Source organism: Lissotriton helveticus, chromosome 11, assembly GCF_964261635.1.
Source record: "Lissotriton helveticus chromosome 11, aLisHel1.1, whole genome shotgun sequence".
Lineage (NCBI taxonomy): Eukaryota > Metazoa > Chordata > Amphibia > Caudata > Salamandridae > Lissotriton > Lissotriton helveticus.
The window spans coordinates 662472279-662493167 of NC_136072.1; the positions used below are offsets into that span (position 1 = coordinate 662472279).

Genomic DNA, 20889 nt, shown 5'->3' on the forward strand with positions numbered 1-20889 from the left:
TGGGTTCTGCATATGGATGGAATAGTATCGGCCTGCCCAGGTCGAGGAAAGAACCTGCGGCTTTGAGCTGATCCCGGGTGACTAACTTCAGCTGCCGACTTCGGGACGGAGACAAGCCTGCTCCTTTGCAGATGGGAACCTGCTTGAGCTTTCATTTACAGCAGTAAAACAGCGAGGCAGAGACTTCAATTGTATGTGCTTTTAACTTTGGGACATTTGGACTCGGGGAGTAGCACCCACTGAGGCTGACATTAGCGCGGACTGCATCGACCAGAATGCCGTGTGGCCACGCCCATTGGGCAGGTATGATGTTAAGAACGGTCTGCACTGTTTATGCTTCCCCCTGTCTGTCAAAAGCCACTGAAGAAAGGAGTTCACCTCCTGAAACGCGTCTGGCCTAATTTTGACACTGCCTTCTTGAATTAACGCTCTGTTGGCTTGCTGTGAATAAATACTTGAAGCGCCATAAAGGTCTCCGCATGGTTCTTCCAATGTGGGTTCTGCATATGGATGGAATATATATATATATATTTATATATATATCTCCTTGCAGCTTCTGCAAACGGCGTTTTTGGACCACAGAATAACAGACCACCAAGCAGCAGGTAAGTATTCAGGAAGATTTATTATCTCTTCACAAGGTTCTTTCTGGCATGACGCGTTTCGGTTAGCAAGTAACCTTGATCACATATATATATATTTTCACTAAAAAACATAGGTTTCAGGCACAATATAGTGTGCAATTAGGATTTAAAAAACCTTGGAAATTCACCAAAAAAAACATAGGTTTCAGGGACGTTATAGTTAGTTGAACATTTGACTCATATAAAACCACAGAAATTCGCCTGTTATAGTTAGTTGAGCTAACTATAATTTGCGTGCCCGCAATGCACTGCTGATGATGTCACATGATAACATCACTCATGACATGGTCAGTGACATCACTGATGACATTACTGATGACATCTCAAATCACATCACTCATGACATCACTCATGACATCATCCAGTCAATGTGTGTTTCTGTAAAGTGTCAATATGTTTTATATATATATATATATATATATATATATATATATATATATTCCAAGGTGTATTTCATCTTAACAAATAAGTGCAAACAGTGACTAAGAATGATGAAATGTGATCTTTTTAATGAATATCTGTGTAAATGTCACCATGTCTTTTGAGCCGATACACGGCATAATAACAGTTGGTAATCAAGGACAGGCAGCCTTGGGATATATGAGGCTGCATTGCCGATCCACGGCGGTATTTTTACAACATGAATCGCATTGTATTTATTTAATTGCTTTGGCAAACATCGTAAAACATGTTTATAATTATTCAATATATCGGTATATGTAACCGTTGTTTTGACAAAAGAAATGAAATTCTAGTCAGTATTTACTGTTTCAAGATGGCGCCCGTTTATGTTGAGGGCGCACACAGTCCGTTTTTACCACACTTATCACGTGACATGGTTTGTTTTAATAAATAATGGCCGCCAGTAAAAAGTTTAGAAACTGCGACACTGACGAAAGATGTAAATCCGAAACGCGTTTGTCGAAAATAAACTACTGCTGAGCCAAAGAATCCTCGTGAGTGCTATTCCTTTCCTTACTGAAACTAAGGGAAATTTTGAGCCTGATATTTATCGCGGTGCGCCACCGCGTCTCTGCACCCGACCACAAAGTGCCCCGCTGATGGCGAATGGAGGAGCGTGATATATATATATATATATATAAATATATATATATATATATATATATACATTCACCAAGGTGCCCCAGAGCAAATGAATCGCCACTCCGCGAGGATGAATACAATCCTTTATTGCACCAAATCACGCTTGCAGCCCCAGCTGATGTGAGCCCCTGACGTGTTTCGTTGCACCTGCAACTTAATCATTAGGAAGGGGGATACAGGCAAAGTCGGGCGATTACTTCAAAGTCCTTTTTACCCACATTGCATCTGCTTCTCAGAAAGCTGTATGCTGGGATTTGAAGTAAAAAATTCCCTTCCAGTAGGGTCCGTTTCTTTTGCCACACTGTTTTTATAAAGCCCAATTGTTTTGTTCAATATTCATAGCCCCCCAGTGGACTCCCGGGCTGCTCTCATGATTTTATTATGGCAATCCATCACGCTGGCAGGCTGTAACCTTTCACAGCCTCGCAGACCTGATTTCAACTTCCAGACGGTGCATTTCCCGCGGCACGTAGCCTGCAGCTTATATCCATTCACTAAGGTGCCCTAGAGCAAAGGGATCGCACTGCCCGAAACTAATGGGCATTAGGAGAAAGGAAGCTTCCACTTTCCGAAACTGCAGGGCACCTTTAATGAAGCCGGCAGAGTCTCATCCAAAGCTCAATGAAGGGCCGAGAAAAACTGTCCATAATTAGCTGCAGCGGAGGTAACCCACTAGAGGGCGTTAATTGGAAAAATGAGACCTCAAATCCCAGCGTGCATTTCAAAATGAACTGCCACCAAAGGAGGAGCACTGAAGCCCCCTATTACGGAAACACGCAGGGGAGATGCGGGAGCCACAAATCACCTCCGCTGACACGGCCTCTGAGGAGATTCAAACACTGGCATCGAAACGCGTCAATCCATGGACTTCAAAGGGATGTTAAGCTGCCTGCTTATTTTAAATAGAGTTGTTACTCACCTGCAGTGCTGTGCGGCCTCAAGCTTCTGGGCGTTTTTGGTTACATATATATATATGAAATGTTGATAATATGACATATTAGCTCAAAAGGAAAAATGTCCAGAATTATGTATACTACTTTATCAAATTCTAAAGTGTGTTACAAACAATGTTTACAAATATTTTGGTTATTTTTATGACACCAGACCTGTGTGATGTTGACAAACACAGAGTCTTTTCTTTTTTTTTTTGACTTGTAAAAGTATTTGAACACCTGACTCGGAACTTTGGTCATGTGACCAAGAGCCTGTGTGCTCGAAACGCTGAGTTTGTGCCCTAGAACCAAGAACACAATTCTTTGAACTGACCTGATCGGTGTGGCTCGTGCTTCTTTGAAGTGAAGAAGGAATCCGGTGAATGTACGTGGACGGTGGCGCCCACCCAAAAACCGAGCCCCAGCCCGCCTGGAAGGGAGGAGACCTGCGCCATTTGGAAAGAGTGATGACAAGTCAAGTAATCTACCCGCCGGCAGCCAGGGAAGTGCACCCGAAAGACAGTGGAGACGTGCTCTATGCCGAGCGAGATTTGCAGAAGGCGAGAGGAGAACACGGATGAAATGGGTGAGAGGCTGCCAGGGCGCGCTTGATTACTAACATCTTGAGCGCGATCAGGAACGGATACGGTCCAATGACCGAAAGGTATTCTGGGCAATGGAGTTCTTGAAGGGCCGGGAAGCCTCGGCAGACCAAATCTTTAAAAATAAAATAACAAGTGAGAACGGTGGAAATTAATCTAGTGATACTGCGCGCTCAGTTCCATCAACAATTAAACAAAAAGGCAATATGTTGGAAAGGCTGAGGAAACAAGAGTTGAGTAGATGGTGGGAGGCGACATCCCTCTAGAATTACTTGGAGGTGGATCGCGTCCCCAGTGGGCTCAGAATCTTCATTGTGCCCACACTTAATAAACCAAAACCGGAAGTATTGAAGGCGTGGCTGGAAAACACAAGAGCCTGTTTGAAAGTAATGATGGAAATACCGATAAGGAATGCATGGGAAGAGCACGGTGAGCTGCTCAAGGAGATTCAAAATATTCTTGACGATCTAGCAATAGAGTCAGACCAAGCAGAAGTTACAAGGACCCTTTCAGCAGTCAATGAAAAGATGGTAAAATTTGAAAAGGATATAATTGCGAGGAAACAGCGCAAATTCGACAGAGATGAAAGAGACTATACATCTGGAAAGATCCTAACCTTCGCAAGAACATTTGACAAACTGCGGGCATCTCTTGTCGAGGACAAAGCGCTGGGGGTAGCGGACAAAGATAGATGGCAGTTCAGAACAAGTCTGAGCTCAGAAGCAAGCTCAATTGAAAGCAATGTCCAATGCCCTATGGAGGTAACGTTTTTGTCCGAGGAGATGCGCCTCATGATGGAGGCCAACTAACAGTTATACGCGGCAGAACACGCTATCAAGGCAGAGGAGGCAGGGGGAAACCGGGAGGAGGAAACAGCGGCGGATCAAGTGTAAACAATACTAGAGTGGGAAGCAAAAGCCAGACAACAAAGGCCAAGTAATGGAGGAACAAACTTCAGAATTAACGGTAATAAATTTATCTAATAGACAATTGTCCCCCACAGAAGAGAAAATACTTAAACTTGGACTTACGTTTTGCCCAGATATGCAAGTTGATTACACCCAGACACGTATTGATATGTATATGTTTATCAGGAAATTGAAATTGTATAAAGTACACCATAATAGAACATCCAGACTAGCACCACTAGATATGGGTGTGACTGAACATTCTAGAGAAAGAGATCTATTAAGAACACTAGAGAGCCTAGAGGAAGAAATGACTCAGTCCCTCACTTCACAGACCAGCACACAACCAGTGGAGACTCATATGGTCTCTTCCAGAGACCATATCTCAGTCTAATACTATACCTACATATTTTAGAGTAAAATCTAAATATGGACCCCAACTACCTAAAGAAAACATCGATTTATTTCATGAGTTGGTAAATCACGATATGTTACAACTTTTGAATAAACATCTGGCAAAACAAAACCTTACCTCGAGATGAGAACTGCACTTACAGATTTGCGTAATGATTATACCATTGTCATTAAACCCTCTGATAAGGGTGGTAATATAGTCCTTTGGGATAAAAGTAAATACATACACGATGCCATGAGGCAGCTATCAAACACCACATGCTATGAAAAAGTAAATCACACATATCTCACGAGCCTACAGGGCAGAACACATCAACACATTAGGAGTTGGGAGAATGACAAACTTTTGAATTGGGATGAGACTAAATTTCTCATCAACAATAATCCAACTACACCTACCTTTTACCTCCTTCCAAAGGTTCATAAAGATCCCATACAGCCTCCAGGAAGGCCAATTGTATCATCAATCAATAGCCTCCTTGAAAATGTGTCTCATTATGTTGATCACTTTTTAAAATCTTATGTAAAAGATCTAACCTCACATATTGATTACACTAAAGATTTTCTGCAGAAAATAGAAAATATCAACTGGGAGGAACACGTTTGGCTTGTCTGTTTGGACGTCGAAAGCTTATATACAAGCATCTGACACATTGATGGCTTAAGAGCTTGAGAACACTTTCTTAAATCCAGAAGTGTATACTTGGAAGCACATTCCAAGATGCTCCTGCAAATGGTTGAACTATGCTTAGTGGAGAATGTTTTCCTGTTCAATGGGGCACTTTACAAACAGATCCAGGGCACGTCAATGGGCACCTGCTTTGCCCCCAGCTACGCCAATCTATTGGTAGGCTGGTGGGAAGAGCAGGTGCTCAGAAGCGATGCCCTGGAAAACTGGACCACCAGGGTGAATGTATGGCTCCGATTCATAGATGATATCTTCTTTGTCTGGGAGGGGAATGAAAAAGACCTTTTAATGTTCATTGAGACATTAAACAGAAATAGCCCAAATCTAAAATTCACAATGCAGCATAGTCAGGTGAGCATTGATTTCCTGGATATCAAACTCAAAATAAGGAACAACAGAATAGAAACAGAGCTACATAGGAAAGAAACAGCGGGCAATTCTCTACTCCACGCTTCAAGCTGCCACCCCCCTAGTTTCAGATGGGCAATCCCTTTTGGCGAATTCTTACGCGTCAAAAGGAACGGCATTTGAAAAACACAAAAAGGAGATGCAAGGAAGATTTACAGCCAGGGGATATCATCCTAATATGCTCAGAAAAGGTGAAGAGAAAGTTGATACCATTGACAGGAATGTAGCACTGTACAAGTCAGCAAAATCCACTTCAAAGAGAACTGAAACACCCATTAGATTGATAACAACCTACAACACACAATCACCCCTATTCAGCCAGATAGTAAGGAAGAGGTGGGGTATTTTACAGCAGGACAAAATCCTTAAGGACAAGCTAGGCTCCCACCCAGCCATCTCCTATAGAAAAGGGAAATCTATTAGAGATATGGTTGTGAATAGCCACTTTGAAAGCAAGAAACAATCTTGTCTGACAGCAAGGGGAGGCTTCCACAAATGTGGGAAATGCAAAGCTTGTAGCTATAGTGTGAATGTAAGGGAAGTGGTACTGAGCAGAATCAACTAGAGATGGAAAATAAACAAAAACATCCAATTGCAGACCTGTGATGTGCTGAAAGATGCTGTTATATTCTGCCTGTCACTTTAAATGTATCTTTAGGTCGCATGCTAGTGCATGAGACATAGCATGAGACATGCTTTCTTTCAAGTGTGATCTTAGTTCTAGAATTGTTATTGTAAGTTGTTAGATGTACCAGCTCAGTGAAGACTTGACTGGGAACTAAGAAGGATGTCATTCGTGCTGCTGAATAAATTATACTCAAAACTATAATCTTGACTGGAGAATTACTACAATTTTGGCGACGAGGAAAATCACCACCTGCAGCACGAATTCATGGTGGTGCTTTGAACCCAATTTACCAATTTCATCATCAAAGGGTATGTACAACAATTTTCTACTTAAACAAACCTGATTTTGCCAGCGGCTGTTTATTTAACCCTGTGCCCTGATTGCACCTGCGGCTGTTTTCCCAACAATTCAAAGATTATTTACGTTTGAGATATATACATAAGCAAATCTGACTTTGCCAGCGGCTGTTTATTTAATCCTGTGCCTTGATTGCACCTGCGGCTGTTCTCCCAATATTTCAAGGATTAATTGCGTTAGCGATATATGCGTCTTAAACTTCACTCGAATAACCATTTTTTTTCGTGTCTTTCATGATTTTCAACCAATTTTCTCGGAGACTTTGACTACCTATCTCCGATAATAATTGCAGATTCACTCAACATTTACAGTTTGGACATCGTATTATTATTTAAAGTAATCTGCCGGCATCGTACCTGTTAGAACCCTTCTCCGACATCAATTCCAAAGCGCAGATACTAACAATGTCAACACGCATTGCAACGTCGACGCGCATGCGCAAATACGTCATAGCGCACTGCATGGCGGCCATTTTGAGTATTGTGTTAATTTCAAGTTGTCATAGTAACCAATCTCCGATAATTATATCGCGCATCACAACGAAATTAACATCAATTTCGGAAATATATTTTACAGATCTTCAATCTTATGACACATCGTTGTGAACAACAAAAGTAACAGAACAGAACAGAAGTAAGCTTATTTAAAATATACATATTTCAAACTGGAAATACATCAGCAATTTAAACTGTTTTAATTGATACCAAACTATCAACAATTTTCTTACTTAAAGACTGTACAAACATTATTATATTGTAACTATATTTTAAATTGTAATTGATTTTACATTCAATTGTTAATAGAAAACTATATAAATTCAGCACTTTTATCACATTTAATATTATTTACAAGCAACATGCAATTTGATCCTCCCAACAAATTTCTTCAAACAAAGGGTGATCCACCCATACCATGGACACGTTGGAAGGAAGAATTCATAAATTACATGAAAGCTATTGATGGTGAATGAATGGGTGCAGAAAGAAAGAAAAGCATTCTTCTCCATTGTCTTGGCTCAGAAGGCCAAGAAATTTTCAGATCATTACCTCAAATTCATTCTTCAAACGAAGGTGGTGGAGATAATTTAAACCCATATACTGAGGCTCTAGCTAGACTTGAAAAGAGGTTCAAACCTAATATAAGCATTGCACTTAAACGCTTTAAATTCTATACCAGAAAACAGAAAGATGATGAATCCTTTGAAGACTTTCTAACTTCTTTGAGATCTCTTAGCTTACACTGTAATTTCGGTACAATAGCAGACGAAATGATTCGAGATCAAATCATTGTCCATACAAAATGTAAGAAAACTCAAGATAAACTATGGGTTATGGGAGATCCAAATTTAACAGAAACTATTGCCATTGCCAAAGCTCAAGAACAGTCAGATTTATGGATGAATACAGTCAAAAGCAATATTGAAAAGAAACAAGTTGATGAAGAAGTCTGTGCTATAAAACACAAACAAGGATCTAGACAAGACTTTTCTTCTTATAATAAGAACAAACAACTTCCTCCTCAAAAGTCTTTTAATCAAAATATCCAAGGAATATGTTTTAGATGTGGGAGTAAATTTCACATTGCTTCCTTTTCAGGTTGTCCAGCCATAAAAAGAGAATGCAATTTTTGCAAACGCATAGGCCATTTCAGTAATATGTGTAGGGATAGACGTTCATCTACACAATATAAACGACCAGTATCTATTGTATCTGAAGAAATTGTAAATAGCGTCAGAAATGACGAAAATTTTATTAATTCTAATATAGAATCTGGTTTTGTAGTTTCCATTGTAAACAACTATACAGAGATACAACGTAATTCTCCAAAATGTATTTTTACTATTTGTAATGTGGATTTGTCTCTTATGGTAGATTCTGGTTCGCCATGGACCATAATCACGCAAGAATATTTTCAGTGTATGTTATCCCATTCCAATAAGTTAGGAAATATGAATGAATCAGATGTTGCTGCTGTAAATTTCTCAGGTACAAAAATTGAGATAATTGGATTCTTCAATGTTGAAATTCAATTTAAATACAGGAAAGCTTACATCAAATTATATATATCCATTAAGGGTATCAATGTCTTGGGATGGTTTGACCAATGGAAGTTAGGCATTGTTTTAAATCCCAGAGCAAAAGAACCAGTATCCTTGTGTGATGATAATCTTATGAATACCATTTCTGTAGTTGAATTATCCAATGATCCTACACTAAATACCAAAGGAGATAATCTTATCAAACGTTTTGACACAGTGTTTTGTGATAAGTTAGGCAAACTTAAAAAAATTTCACACAATATAGTATTAAAAAAAACTCATACACCAGTTGTACAAAAACTTAGAGGTGTTCCCATAAACATTAGAGAAGAACTCAAATCCTGCTAGATGATTTATTGAAGGAGAAAATCATTGAACCCATAGAATCATCAGAATGGGTTTCGCCCATAGTTTTGGTCAGAAAATCTGACCAAAAATTGAGATTATGTGTGGACCTAAGAGCATTGAACTCTAATATCGTAATTGATTGCCACCCTTTACCAAATATAAATGAATTAGTTTCATTATTTGATGGTGCAAAGATCTTCTCTACATTAGATTTAAGATCTGCCTACCATCAGATAGAATTAACTGAAGAATCCAGGAAACTCACGGCATTCATAACACCTCAGGGCTTGTTCCAATACATCAGAATGCCTTTTGGACTTGCGTCCGCCGCATCAGTCTTTCAAAGAGTGATGTTTCACATTTTCAGAGATATAGATAAATATGTGAAGTGCTTTCAAGATGATATTTTGGTATTCTCAAAAAACACTCAGGAACATGAAATGCATTTACAAGAAGTATGTAAAAGGTTACAGAACAATGGGTTAACCGTAAAAGCACACAAGTGCAAATTGTTTCAAGAATCAGTAGAATACTTAGGACATACTTTGTCTGGTAAAGGAGTATTCCCGAAAAAATCCAATGTAAAAGCCATTGTCAAAGCTCCTATACCAGAAAATAAGGATCAGTTATTATCTTTTGCTGGCATGTGTGAGTATTACAGTAAATTTGTAGACAATTTTGCCAATAAGATAGAACCTTTAAGAAAATTGTTGAGACATGGAGTAGAATACGTTTGGTCTGATGCCCAACAACAAGCTTTTGACGAAATCAAAAATAATATAGTTAAAGCCCCTAATCTCAAACCTTTCAGGATCAACAAGGAATGTATCATTACCGTTGATGCCAGTCAATATGGTTTAGGTGGAGTATTATCCCAAAGAGAGGGTAATGAGGAATGGAATGTAGCATTTGCTTCGAGAACTCTAAATGACTGTGAACGTAGATATGCTGTGATAGAAAAAGAATTATTAGCATGCATTTGGGCCATTGAACATTTTAGACTTTACATTTGGGGATCAAAATTTACCTTAAGGACAGATCACAAGCCTCTAGTTAATATTTTATCAGTAGGAGGAGGATGGAACTCCACAGCCAGAATTGCGAGACTAACTTCGAGACTACAAGAATATAATTTTGTTACAATCTACGTTCCTGGAATGAAAAATGTTACAGCAGATTGTTTATCACGTTTGCCATGCAAAAGTGAGGAAGTTGGTGTTATCCAAGGAAAATTTGAAGTTAGTGAATTTGTTCTAGCTATTGAAGATGTATTACAAGGGAAATTCAAGAATGTGTCTGAGTCAGATTGGAAAGACTGTATAGAAAAAGATTCCAGATGGAACATTTTTGTAAATTACATTCAAAATGGTTGGCCGAATAAGAACAATATTAATTCAGAGTTAATGCCATTTTACAATGTTATGGACGAGTTAGAACTAGATTCTGGTTTTATTTTTAAATCTGGAAAATGTATACCTCCAGAAGGCATGCAAAACATTATTTTACATATTGCCCATGATACGCATCCTGGTATCTCTTCCATGAAAAGATTAGTTCGATCTGCATTTTGGTGGCCAGGGATTGACAGATTTGTTGACAAAACAGTTAGAGAGTGTCAAGAGTGTGTATGTAAAGAAAGAATGTTAAAAGTATATACTCCACCTCTCAAAGTTGTTAAATGGCCTTCAGAACCATGGCAAAAGATTGCTTTTGACATATCAGGTCCTTTCAACATGTTACCTGAATCTTCGCGTTATGCTTTAGTTATAGTAGACTACCACTCCAAGTGGCCGGAGGTGAAATTTGTCCCTAAGGCTTCTACTGAAAATGTCATTAGTTTTTTTAAAGAAGTTTTTACTAGAGAAGGATGTCCTTCTATTTTAGTATCTGATAATGGAGTTCAATTAACATCAGGTGAAATGGCACAATTTCTCAAAAACTGTAACATTGTTCACAGATTTACTTCATTATATGAACCTCATGAGAATGGTCAAGTTGAGAGATTCAATCGAGTACTAACAAATTTTGTGGTAGAATCTGTCAAATTCGGAGTTTCTTGGATAAGTGCTTTAAGGGAAAGACTATGGACATACCGTATTACACCTCACACAATTACTGAAGTAAGTCCTTTTAAATTATTTAAAGGTAGAAATCCAGCCTCAAGAATGTTACCGTGGTGGCTAAAAGAGAAATGTAATCAGTTTTCTTTTGACCAAATTAATATAGATGAAGTTGCCAAACGTGTAGAAAGTAAACAGTTCAAAACAAAAGAATGGTATGACAAAAAGTGGAACACAAAAACCCAAGAATTTCAAGTGGGAGAATGGGTGAGAATCATCAGACCTGGTTTGTTGTCCAAAGGTACTAACAAGTTTAGTGACCCAATTCAGATCAAAAAGATTTTTACCAATAGTGTCATGACTCAGGATGGCAAATATTGGAATATAAAGAAATTAGCTAAATGTACAGTCATGAATGATAAAGATAAATTGTCTAATGAACCAAAAGTTTTGCTAACAGATAATTCCATTGCTCAAAGAGTAAAAGATACTAAACGTATTATCAATATTCCAAAAAGATTTGTCAATTAATGTTACTTATATTTCAAGGTTATCTATTATTCAATAATTTGTCCTTTTATTAATTCAAGACCATACAATACTATAATCATAGAAATTATTGTTGTTTAATTATTTTATTTATAAAAAAGGGAGATGTGTTATATTCTGCCTGTCACTTTAAATGTATCTTTAGGTCGCATGCTAGTGCATGAGACATAGCATGAGACATGCTTTCTTTCAAGTGTGATCTTAGTTCTAGAATTGGTATTGTAAGTTGTTAGATGTACCAGCTCAGTGAAGACTTGACTGGGAACTAAGAAGGATGTCATTCGTGCTGCTGAATAAATTATACTTAAAACTATAATCTTGACTGGAGAATTACTACAGATGCATTCAAGCCCAACTGTCTCATAGAGTACTATGCTTCCCTCCAAAATGAGACCTACCCCGATATCAGAAAGCACGCTATGAAGATGCCCACAGTTTTTCGGAGCACATATATCTGTGAGCAAACTTTTTCATGCATGAAGCTGATAAAAAATCGGACATGATCAAGACTCTCAGATCAACACCTGCATCAGTCTGAGATGCTGTAACTAGAATGGAACGTTACATCAATCTCCTCACCAGTCAGAAGCAAGCCCACAGCTCACACTGATATGGCAAGCCTGCTGATTTCAGTAACTATGAATATGAAAAAATTTCAGTTTAGTAATGCTCTTTTTATAGGCAACATGTTTCTTCAAAAGTGATGTCACATACAAAATGACACTGCAGCATGTCATCTGCTGATGGGCTGCTTGTGTTTTTTTTATCTGCCATTCCTGAACGGCCTGCATGCTTCCAGGACCACTTTAAAGTCAGCCTGTTTATTACAATTATTTTGTATTATTGTTATTTCACTGTGTGGCAAAAAAATTATCATCAGCTTGTGTTTTTATTTTCAAACCTAATCTATATTTATAAAATAAAAGGAGTATCTGTGGTACTTCAAATAAACACGAGAAGACTTTCTATTACTTTTTTTGCAAACCAACAGGTGGCGCCAAGGCCCAGGGAAGGGCAGCTGAAAAAAGAATTTCATTATAATTTCCACAATAATACTGGTTGTCACATTGGCCCATATCAATTCCTGTTATAAGACTGACCCTGGCCCCCCATCACAGAAAGGAAAGTTGATGTGGCCCCCGCCGAAAAAAGTTTGGGGACCACTGCATTAGAAGGATGATTGTGCTGTTTTTTCTTCTTCTCATGGGTCTTCAGAACTTCTAACTGTTCTCTCAGGGGGATCTCCTCTCTTCATGTCATTTTCTGACAGAATTCACAATTGGATACAAAGTTGTAGATAGTAAACGAACCCCCCCACACACCAACACAAGCAGAAACATCCTCCCACCCCAGCCCTCTTTTTCCCATTGGAAGGGCACTTCAGAAAAAGTGATGTCATTGTGAGAGACAAAAATCTTCACAAAAGTAGGCAAAGTATTTGCTCTTGATGTTAAGATGTTTCAGATATTGACGTATAGAGGTGGAGAATTTAAGGGCATACAATAACAAAATTGGGAAAATCTCCCCTAAGTGTTCTAGTAAACCAGTAAGTACTTGCGAAAAAAAGACTGATGCTGTTAGGGAAAGTGCCAATATAATGCATACTGGGAGCTAGAAGTTGTTGGCGCCTTAAAGGAGAAGTGCATCTATTTTTAAATAAATCACTATGGGCTAGCAGAAAAATGTTTCTTACTTTTTCTCTTCTGTAAGGTAAAGGTTCAAAGTTCATCATGTTGAAGAATTACATTGTTCAATAGGTTGCTGCAATGTAGGTTTCCGTTTAGGTCAGAGACAATTAATTTTCTGACCTAATGATCAGAGCAACATTAATCAAATACTGACCTACTTTAACCTATTGGAGGAGAAATATGACACTGAGTTGTATTTTTTAAGATGTCTAGTCCATTAAAGATAGATCTCTAGATTTAATGACGAGAAGTGTTTCTTCATACATGCACACTCGAGGGATGTTTATGATTTCAGTGAAGATCCTACGACGCAGAAGCATGGTTTCTTCTTTGCAAATATAGGGGCATATTATCAAGAAAGGGCGTTATATTATTGCCGCTTTTATCGGCAGGAAACTGACGATAAAGCGGCGATAATATGCTTGATAATATGCTCTATGAATTCCAATCGAAGCCCATGTTAGATGTGAAGACACCTAACATGGGCTTCGATTGGAATTCATAGAGCATATTATCAAGCACATTATCGCCGCTTTATCAGCAGTTTCCTGCCGATAAAAGCGGCGATAATGTAACGCCCGTTCTTGATAATATGCCCCATAGTTTCTTTAAAGCCCTTCCCACCATGCAATTGAAGTGATCATAAGCATACAGTGGTGAATCTGATCGAGGTGATGTGTTATGTCCTCCACAGAACCAATGTAATACTGCCTTTTCTCTCCGTGCTGCTCATGTAGAATTAAAATTGCATAAGAAATTGAAGGTTACTTCTGAAAAAATGTTTATGTTTTCTTTTATTGTTCACTAATAGTAGCTATGTACGAAAGCAAAACTGAGGTCACCCATCAAACATTTATTAAACTATTACTAATGTTCAAGTAAGCATTTCATATTTCTTGAAATGTGTTGCTTTTATTGTGAAAAACCTCCATCAGAAGCTGAATATTTCATTTAATAGTCAAAAGCGTAATGATGAGACAGAAACTTTACTCTGGACTGATCGGAGACGTGACAGACATTGCATCAAAGCAGTGACTGAAGTGGCTGATCCCATAGAAATCAATGACTTAAGTTAGACGACCCAAAGACCACCTTGTGCATATTTTCAAAAGCATAAAGGAGTACCAGGTAAAACACTTTTGATTACGCATAGGTGCACCTTAGTATTGACTGCAGGAAGTTAGTGTTTATTTAGCTTGATAATGGCTATTTTTCTGTAACATTTGATTTACAGTTGGCATCTTAAAGTAACCCAGTAGACAACACTAAATGTGATGAAGATCCCTGATTCAACAATTATCTTGCTCTTCATTACTGCCAAGGAAAGTGCATTAGGCACACAAGTCTTACATGATGTGGATCTCAGCACTTACCATTGATGTATCAGCCACAACATATAATTCAACATACTTCTTGGCTTTAAGAAATGCCTCTCTCTAAGGAAAAAAATACAAAACATAATGAGACGCCATCTTCCATGAAAAGCAACAAACACTAATCTGATGCACACTAGCGGTACTGATTTGCAAAATGAAGAACCTGGCAAATGGAATGCATTTCTGTTACATGTAGGTTCTTCAGCAATGATTAACACAAGATCAATCACAGCTCGCAGTTGTACCTAGCACTGTCCTGATTCTAAACCAGATTTCTTTGCACCTGTGTCTTAATGTAAAAATGCAATTTACATTTTGCCTTTACTTCCGACTATGAATTAGAATTAGTGACCCATTAGCATAGCCATAGTTATATATGGGGAAATGATTTTTTACCAACTGTTTTTATTTGCATTTTGTGCACAAACAAACCAAATGACACCATTACAAACAGGCAGGGTACAACCCACTAAACAGGGTTAAGCTGATATCCATGGGCGTCCGCAGAAATTTTTCCAGGGGAGGGGCAACATTTTTACTTCATCACCGTCCTCCGACATGATTGAGCACAAGTATTAAATAAACAAATAAAAAATCTAATAAGACAAAGAGCTTAAATAAACAAAGAAACCCATGGGGTGGGAGAAAAATCATGTGAGGCTTCACAGCAGATTACCTTGCAACCACAATGAAACAGAGGAAAAAACAAACAAGCATTGGCATAGCCAATAGGTCTCGCCTTTGGGACCTTATAAGTGTTTAGCCATGCAACACTTGAAGTTGTTGCACCAAGGATATTGTACTAGACAACTAAACACTGTTAAGGTCCCAAAGGGGAGACCTATTGGCTAAGTCAATGCTGTTTGGTTTTTTAAATGACAAGCAGTGCTATATGGCTCCGGCTGCCACTTAGTCCACCACATCCCACGTAGATGCTGCAGCAATCTCTGAATGGTTTTAAAACCAATTCAAAAGCTGTCACCAGTGTATGTTAATCCCTATCTCAACTGTGAGACTGCTCTCCTGCTTCCCAATTCTATTAAATACAAATGATGTAAAAAGAACATCCCTTTCTGAGCTGCACGGCTCATCCTACCCACGTTTCATGCGCAGATTTGAAATACTGATGGTTTGGGCTTCCCGGAATTCAACTGGTTGAGAGGTAGACAGGTGTAGAGAGGTAGAGAGAGGTAGAGAGAGAGAGGTGTAGAGAGGTAGAGAGACAGAGGTAGAGAGAAGTAGAGAGAGAGAGGTAGAGAGAGAGAGGTAGAAAGAGGTAGAGGTAGGGAGAGAGAGAGAGGTAGAGAGAGAGGTAGAGGTATAAAAGTAGAGAGAGGTATAGAGATAGAGGGAGAGGTAGAGAGAGAGAGGTAGCGAGAGAGAGGTAGAGAGAGAGAGAGAGAGGTAGAGGGAGAGAGGTAGAGGGAGAGAGGTAGAGGGAGAGGGAGAGAGGTAGAGAGAGAGGTAGAGAGAGAGGTAGAGGTAGAGAGGTAGAGGTAGAGAGGTAGAGGTAGAGAGAGAGTGGGAGAGGTAGAGAGGGTGAAAGAGGTAAAGAGATAAAGAGGTGGAGAGAGAGGAAGAGAGAGAGAGGTAGAGACAGAGAGGAAGAGAGAGAGGTAGAGAGGTAGAGAGGGGTAGAGAGGGGTAGAGTGAGAGGTAGAGAGAGGTAGAGAGAGAGGTAGAGGTAGTGAGGTAGAGTTAGAGAGAGAGTGGTAGAGGAAGAGGTAGAGAGGGAGAGAGAGAGAGAGAGGTAGAGAGAGGTAGGGAGAAAGAGAGGTAGAGAGGGAGAGGAAGAGAGAGAGGTAGAGAGAGGTAGAGAGGGGTAGAGAGGTATAGAGAGGGTTAGAGAGAGCGGTAGAGAGAGAGGTAGAGATAGGGAGGTAGAGTGAGAGAGGTAGAGGTAAGGAGAGGTAGAGAGGTAGAGAGAGAGAGGTAGAGAGAGTGGTAGAGAGAGAGGTAGAGGTAGAGAGGTAGAGGTAGAGAGGTAGAGGTAGAGAGAGAGAGGGGTAGAGAGAGAGATAGGTAGAGAGAGGTAGACGTAGAGAGAGAGCAGGAGAGAGAGGGGTAGAGAGGTAGAGGTCGAGAGAGAGAGAGAGTGGTAGAGAGAGAGAGAGGCAGAGAGAGAGAGAGGTAGAGAGAAGTAGAGAGAGAGAGGTAGAGGTTGGGAGAGAGGTAGAGGTAGGGAGAGGGAGAGAGAGAGGTAAGGAGAGAGAGGTAGAGAGAGAGAGAGAGGTAGAGAGAGAGAGAGAGGTAGAGAGAGAGAGTGGTAGAGAGAGAGTGGTAGAGAGAGAGGTAGAGGTAGAGAGGTAGTGGTAGAGAGGTAGAGAGAGAGAGAGGTAGAGGTAGAGAGGTAGAGAGAGATTGAGAGAGAGGTAGAGCGAGAGAGGTAGAGGTAGAGAGAGAGAGGTAGAGAGAGAGAGAGAGAGAGAGGTAGAGCGAGAGAGGTGGAGAGAGAGAGGTAGAGAGAGAGGTAGAGAGAGAGGTAGAGAGAGAGAGAGATAGAGAGGGAGAGGTAGAGAGAGAGAGGTAGAGAGAGAGGTAGAGAGAGAGAGAGGTAGATGTAGAGAGGTAGAGGTAGAGAGGTAGAGAGGTAGAGAGAGACAGGTAGAGAGAGAGAGATAGCGAGAGGTAGAGAGGTGTAGAGAGAGGTGTAGAGAGAGAAGTAGAGGTAAAGAGAGACATAAAGAGAGAGACGTAGAGAGAGAGGTAGAGAGAGGTAGGGAGAGAGAGAGGTAGAGAGAGAGGTAGAGAGAGAGAGGTAGAGAGAAAGGTAGAGAGAAAGGTAGAGAGAGAGAGGTAGAGAGAGAGAGGTAGAGGTAGAGAGGTAGATTGGAGATTCCAGCATTTCCAGAGCATTAAAGGCACTACTCATTTGTAACGTCATTCCTTTCACTGCACATCCTGCTTTATCTAAATAACTAGGGCCCGGATATACAAAAGGATTTTGTGGTCATAAAGCTTACAATTTGCAGCATCACAGTGGTTGCTACTGCAAAACCCCTTTTTAGAGTTGTGTATAACCTTCATGAATGACAAAAGGGTTTCTGCATCTTACTTCATATTGGAATTTGGAGGGGCAGTGGAAAGGGTGTTATCTTCAAATTGCAATTTACAATGACATATATCAATGGTTTTCAAATGCAATGGCAGTCGCAAACCATTGGTCTGATACCAACACTGAGCTGCAGTTGGTACATGATTCAGAAAAGAAAAGTTGTCCCTTTGGGACAGCTTTCCCTTCGTGAATCATGGCAGGCGACAGTGAGTACAGACAGTGGTCCAGGGGCTACACTCGATGCTGCAATGAACATGAGGGACTGCCCCTTTGGAGCTCAAGGCGTAAACTCTTTAATCCATCTCATATGCAGACCCTTCTGTAATACTAGTGCTTATGGTGCAAAAAACAGGCATATCGTGTGTGGTGCAGACACTTCTGTTCAGTTTTAACTCTTTTTCAGTTGTCAACAAAATATTTTAATTCATATTTTGGTTTCCATTGTTAACTGTTTTTAAATATATCCAATATTTTATTTTAGAAATAATGGATATATTAAAAAACGTATAACAACAGTTAACAATGGAAACCAAAATATGAATTAAAATATTTTGTTGACAACTGAAAAAGAGTTAAAACTGATTATTACCATGGAAAAGAAATTGATGAAACTTTAATGTTCGCTGAAAAGTGCACACATCCATCGGAACAGAAGTGTCTGCACCACACACGATATGGTATACGAAAGGGCACCTAAAGAGTAGGTAGCAGGATGTAGTAGCACCAACAAAAGAAAGGAATATAGCTTGAGTACGAATAAATCACGAGTGCACAGAAGGACTTTCCAATTGATCTCGCGAAAAACAGGCAGACACACCCATTGCATCTTTGGGCGAATTGTGTAATTCGGTGCCGGCGTTAATGATGCTTTGATGGTTTTCACCCCTTCCTAGGGCCCCTGGCTGCAGCTCCACTCTTCCTTAGCTTGAAAAATGTGACCCCCACCCGAAATTCGACTCTAGGTGCGCCTCTGTTCAAGCTGTGGGAGCAGCCAGGCCCGGACCTTCTATCTTGCCCATCAGCATCAGTTTTCCCGCTCATCAAGCAGGACCGTCATTGCAAGCGCTTTCTCACGCTTTTAAAATTGACGGCCCTGCAGACAAACACCACTGTGGGGGCTGTCAATAGTGACGGACCGGTGTTCCAGGGGGGGGCAAGTGCCCCCCCTTGCCCTCCCCTGCAGACGCCCATGCTGATATCAGTTATTGATGGGTGAACAACCCGAGGGTCGCCTTCCAGGGGCTAAGGAGCTCCCTCATGACATGTCTGAGATCGCAGGAGCAAACCACCATCCTGGCCTCCAGCCTGACCTGTTATTCAGTCTCCAAGTCTTGCAGCGGAGATGTCTGTGAAGAATCAAATCCTACACTATAATATTCCTCCACACATAGGTACAACTGGCAAACCCCGAGCCTGGACTATATCCCTTTGTGTGACCACTAGACCCAGTGAGCAAAACAAGAGCTCTCAGTGCAATTCAATGTCCACAGGGATTCCAAGAGAACAAATTGGCCATTACATGGGATATCTTCCTCCACAATGCCCACAGTTCTTTCAGTATAATCTTCCAGTATCCCTGAAACTCCATGCTCTCCCACAGCACGTGGAGGAAGGACCTCTTGGTACCTCAGCACCTCAAACAGTTGGATGTGGCTACTTTCTCCATCTTGTGAAGTGTTACCCTGGCAATATAGATCCTATGATGGATTTTAAAGTTGAATCAGACCGAATCTTGCTCTAATGGCAACCGCTTGGGTGTATTAGGGCTACATCCCATTCCACGTCTTCCACATATCCCACATCTTGATCCCATTGTCATCGGAGGCTCCAAAGTGTGTCAGGGATATTAGTGATGATCACTTTGTATATGGTGGAGACTGTACCCTCCCCATCTAATTCCCAATAAGTAACTCTCAAAAGGGGACGAGCTAGGTGGGTCGGACTAGTCAATTGCCTCAGCGCGCAAGACATGTGTTGTAATTTTGAAATGGATCACCCTACCAAGCGTCTGTTGTAACTTTGAAAATGAACAATCCCCTCAGGTATTTGGGCTATGTGAAATATTAACCACTTAGAGTCATTCATTCAATCATTAAATCATTATTCGATCTATTTACAAACAGATCATAAAAGTACAATGTCATCAAAATGGGCCATAATAAAAACACATTTCATAAAAACCTGAAAGGTTTTAAAAGAAGAAGGAATTAAACTTTTGGGTGCCTCATTAAAACCATAATAACATATACAATCTTAAGCCATCGATACAGAAATCCAAAGCGGTAAGCTCCTCTTAGACTAATATATGAAATTGTGAGTTGCTTGTGGTTCTGAATCTCAATGGGAATTCCAGAAGACAGTAGTTATTTTCTCCAGGGTCAGTATATTTAGCAACCTATAGCAAATTGGTTCTTCAACAGCCGTAAAAGGCGTGCAAGGGGTTTACTGTCAGGCACAGGAGGCTTAGTGTATTGTACCCTAGAAAATTAGGGATAGCATATCCAGTAATTCCAATGATTTCCCTCAGTTTCCAGGACTTTAGTATCTTGTTGCAGTTCCAGAAAAGGTCTGAAACACTCCTCCATTCCCAAATTTCCAAACCCAGAACCCTGCCCTTCTATGTGTGCCTTTTTTAGGCTTTAACAGATATAGTACTGAAAAAATGTATACGTTTTGCTATTGTTAAGGGAGGGAAGAGGCATCATGACTTCCTCAAGCCTTTGACTTTTGTCAGTCATGGACCCTCTCCCACCCCCATTCACCAACAGTTATAAATGAATGGCATAATAAACTATTACACTCTGCACACCTGCCCACACACATGTAAATCTATCTATCTATCTATCTATCTATCTATCTATCTATCTATCTATCTATCTATATATCTATCTATCTATCTATCTATCTATCTATCTAGCTATATATATATTCACTGAAAAAACCATAGGTTTCAGGCCTTATATAGTTAGGAATTAGCATTTAAAAAAACCTTTGAAATTCACTGAAAAAAACATAGGTTTCAGGAGTTATATAGTTAGGAATTAGTTTTTAAAAAACCTTTGAAATTCACTCAAAAAACTATAAGTTTTA

General features: G+C 39.9%; 1 protein-coding gene across 3 annotated transcripts in view; it reads right to left on the reverse strand.

The window, feature by feature from the left end:
* Positions 1 to 20889, reverse strand: part of LOC144791743 (zinc metalloproteinase-disintegrin-like lachestatin-1) — a 4387327-nt gene that overhangs the window by 3559516 nt on the left and 806922 nt on the right. For all 3 annotated transcript variants that reach the window (XM_078666511.1, XM_078666510.1, XM_078666512.1), the window contains one exon: positions 14742 to 14804. In XM_078666511.1, coding sequence (XP_078522637.1) covers positions 14742 to 14804 — 63 coding nt within the window. The remainder of the gene's footprint in view (positions 1 to 14741; positions 14805 to 20889) is intronic.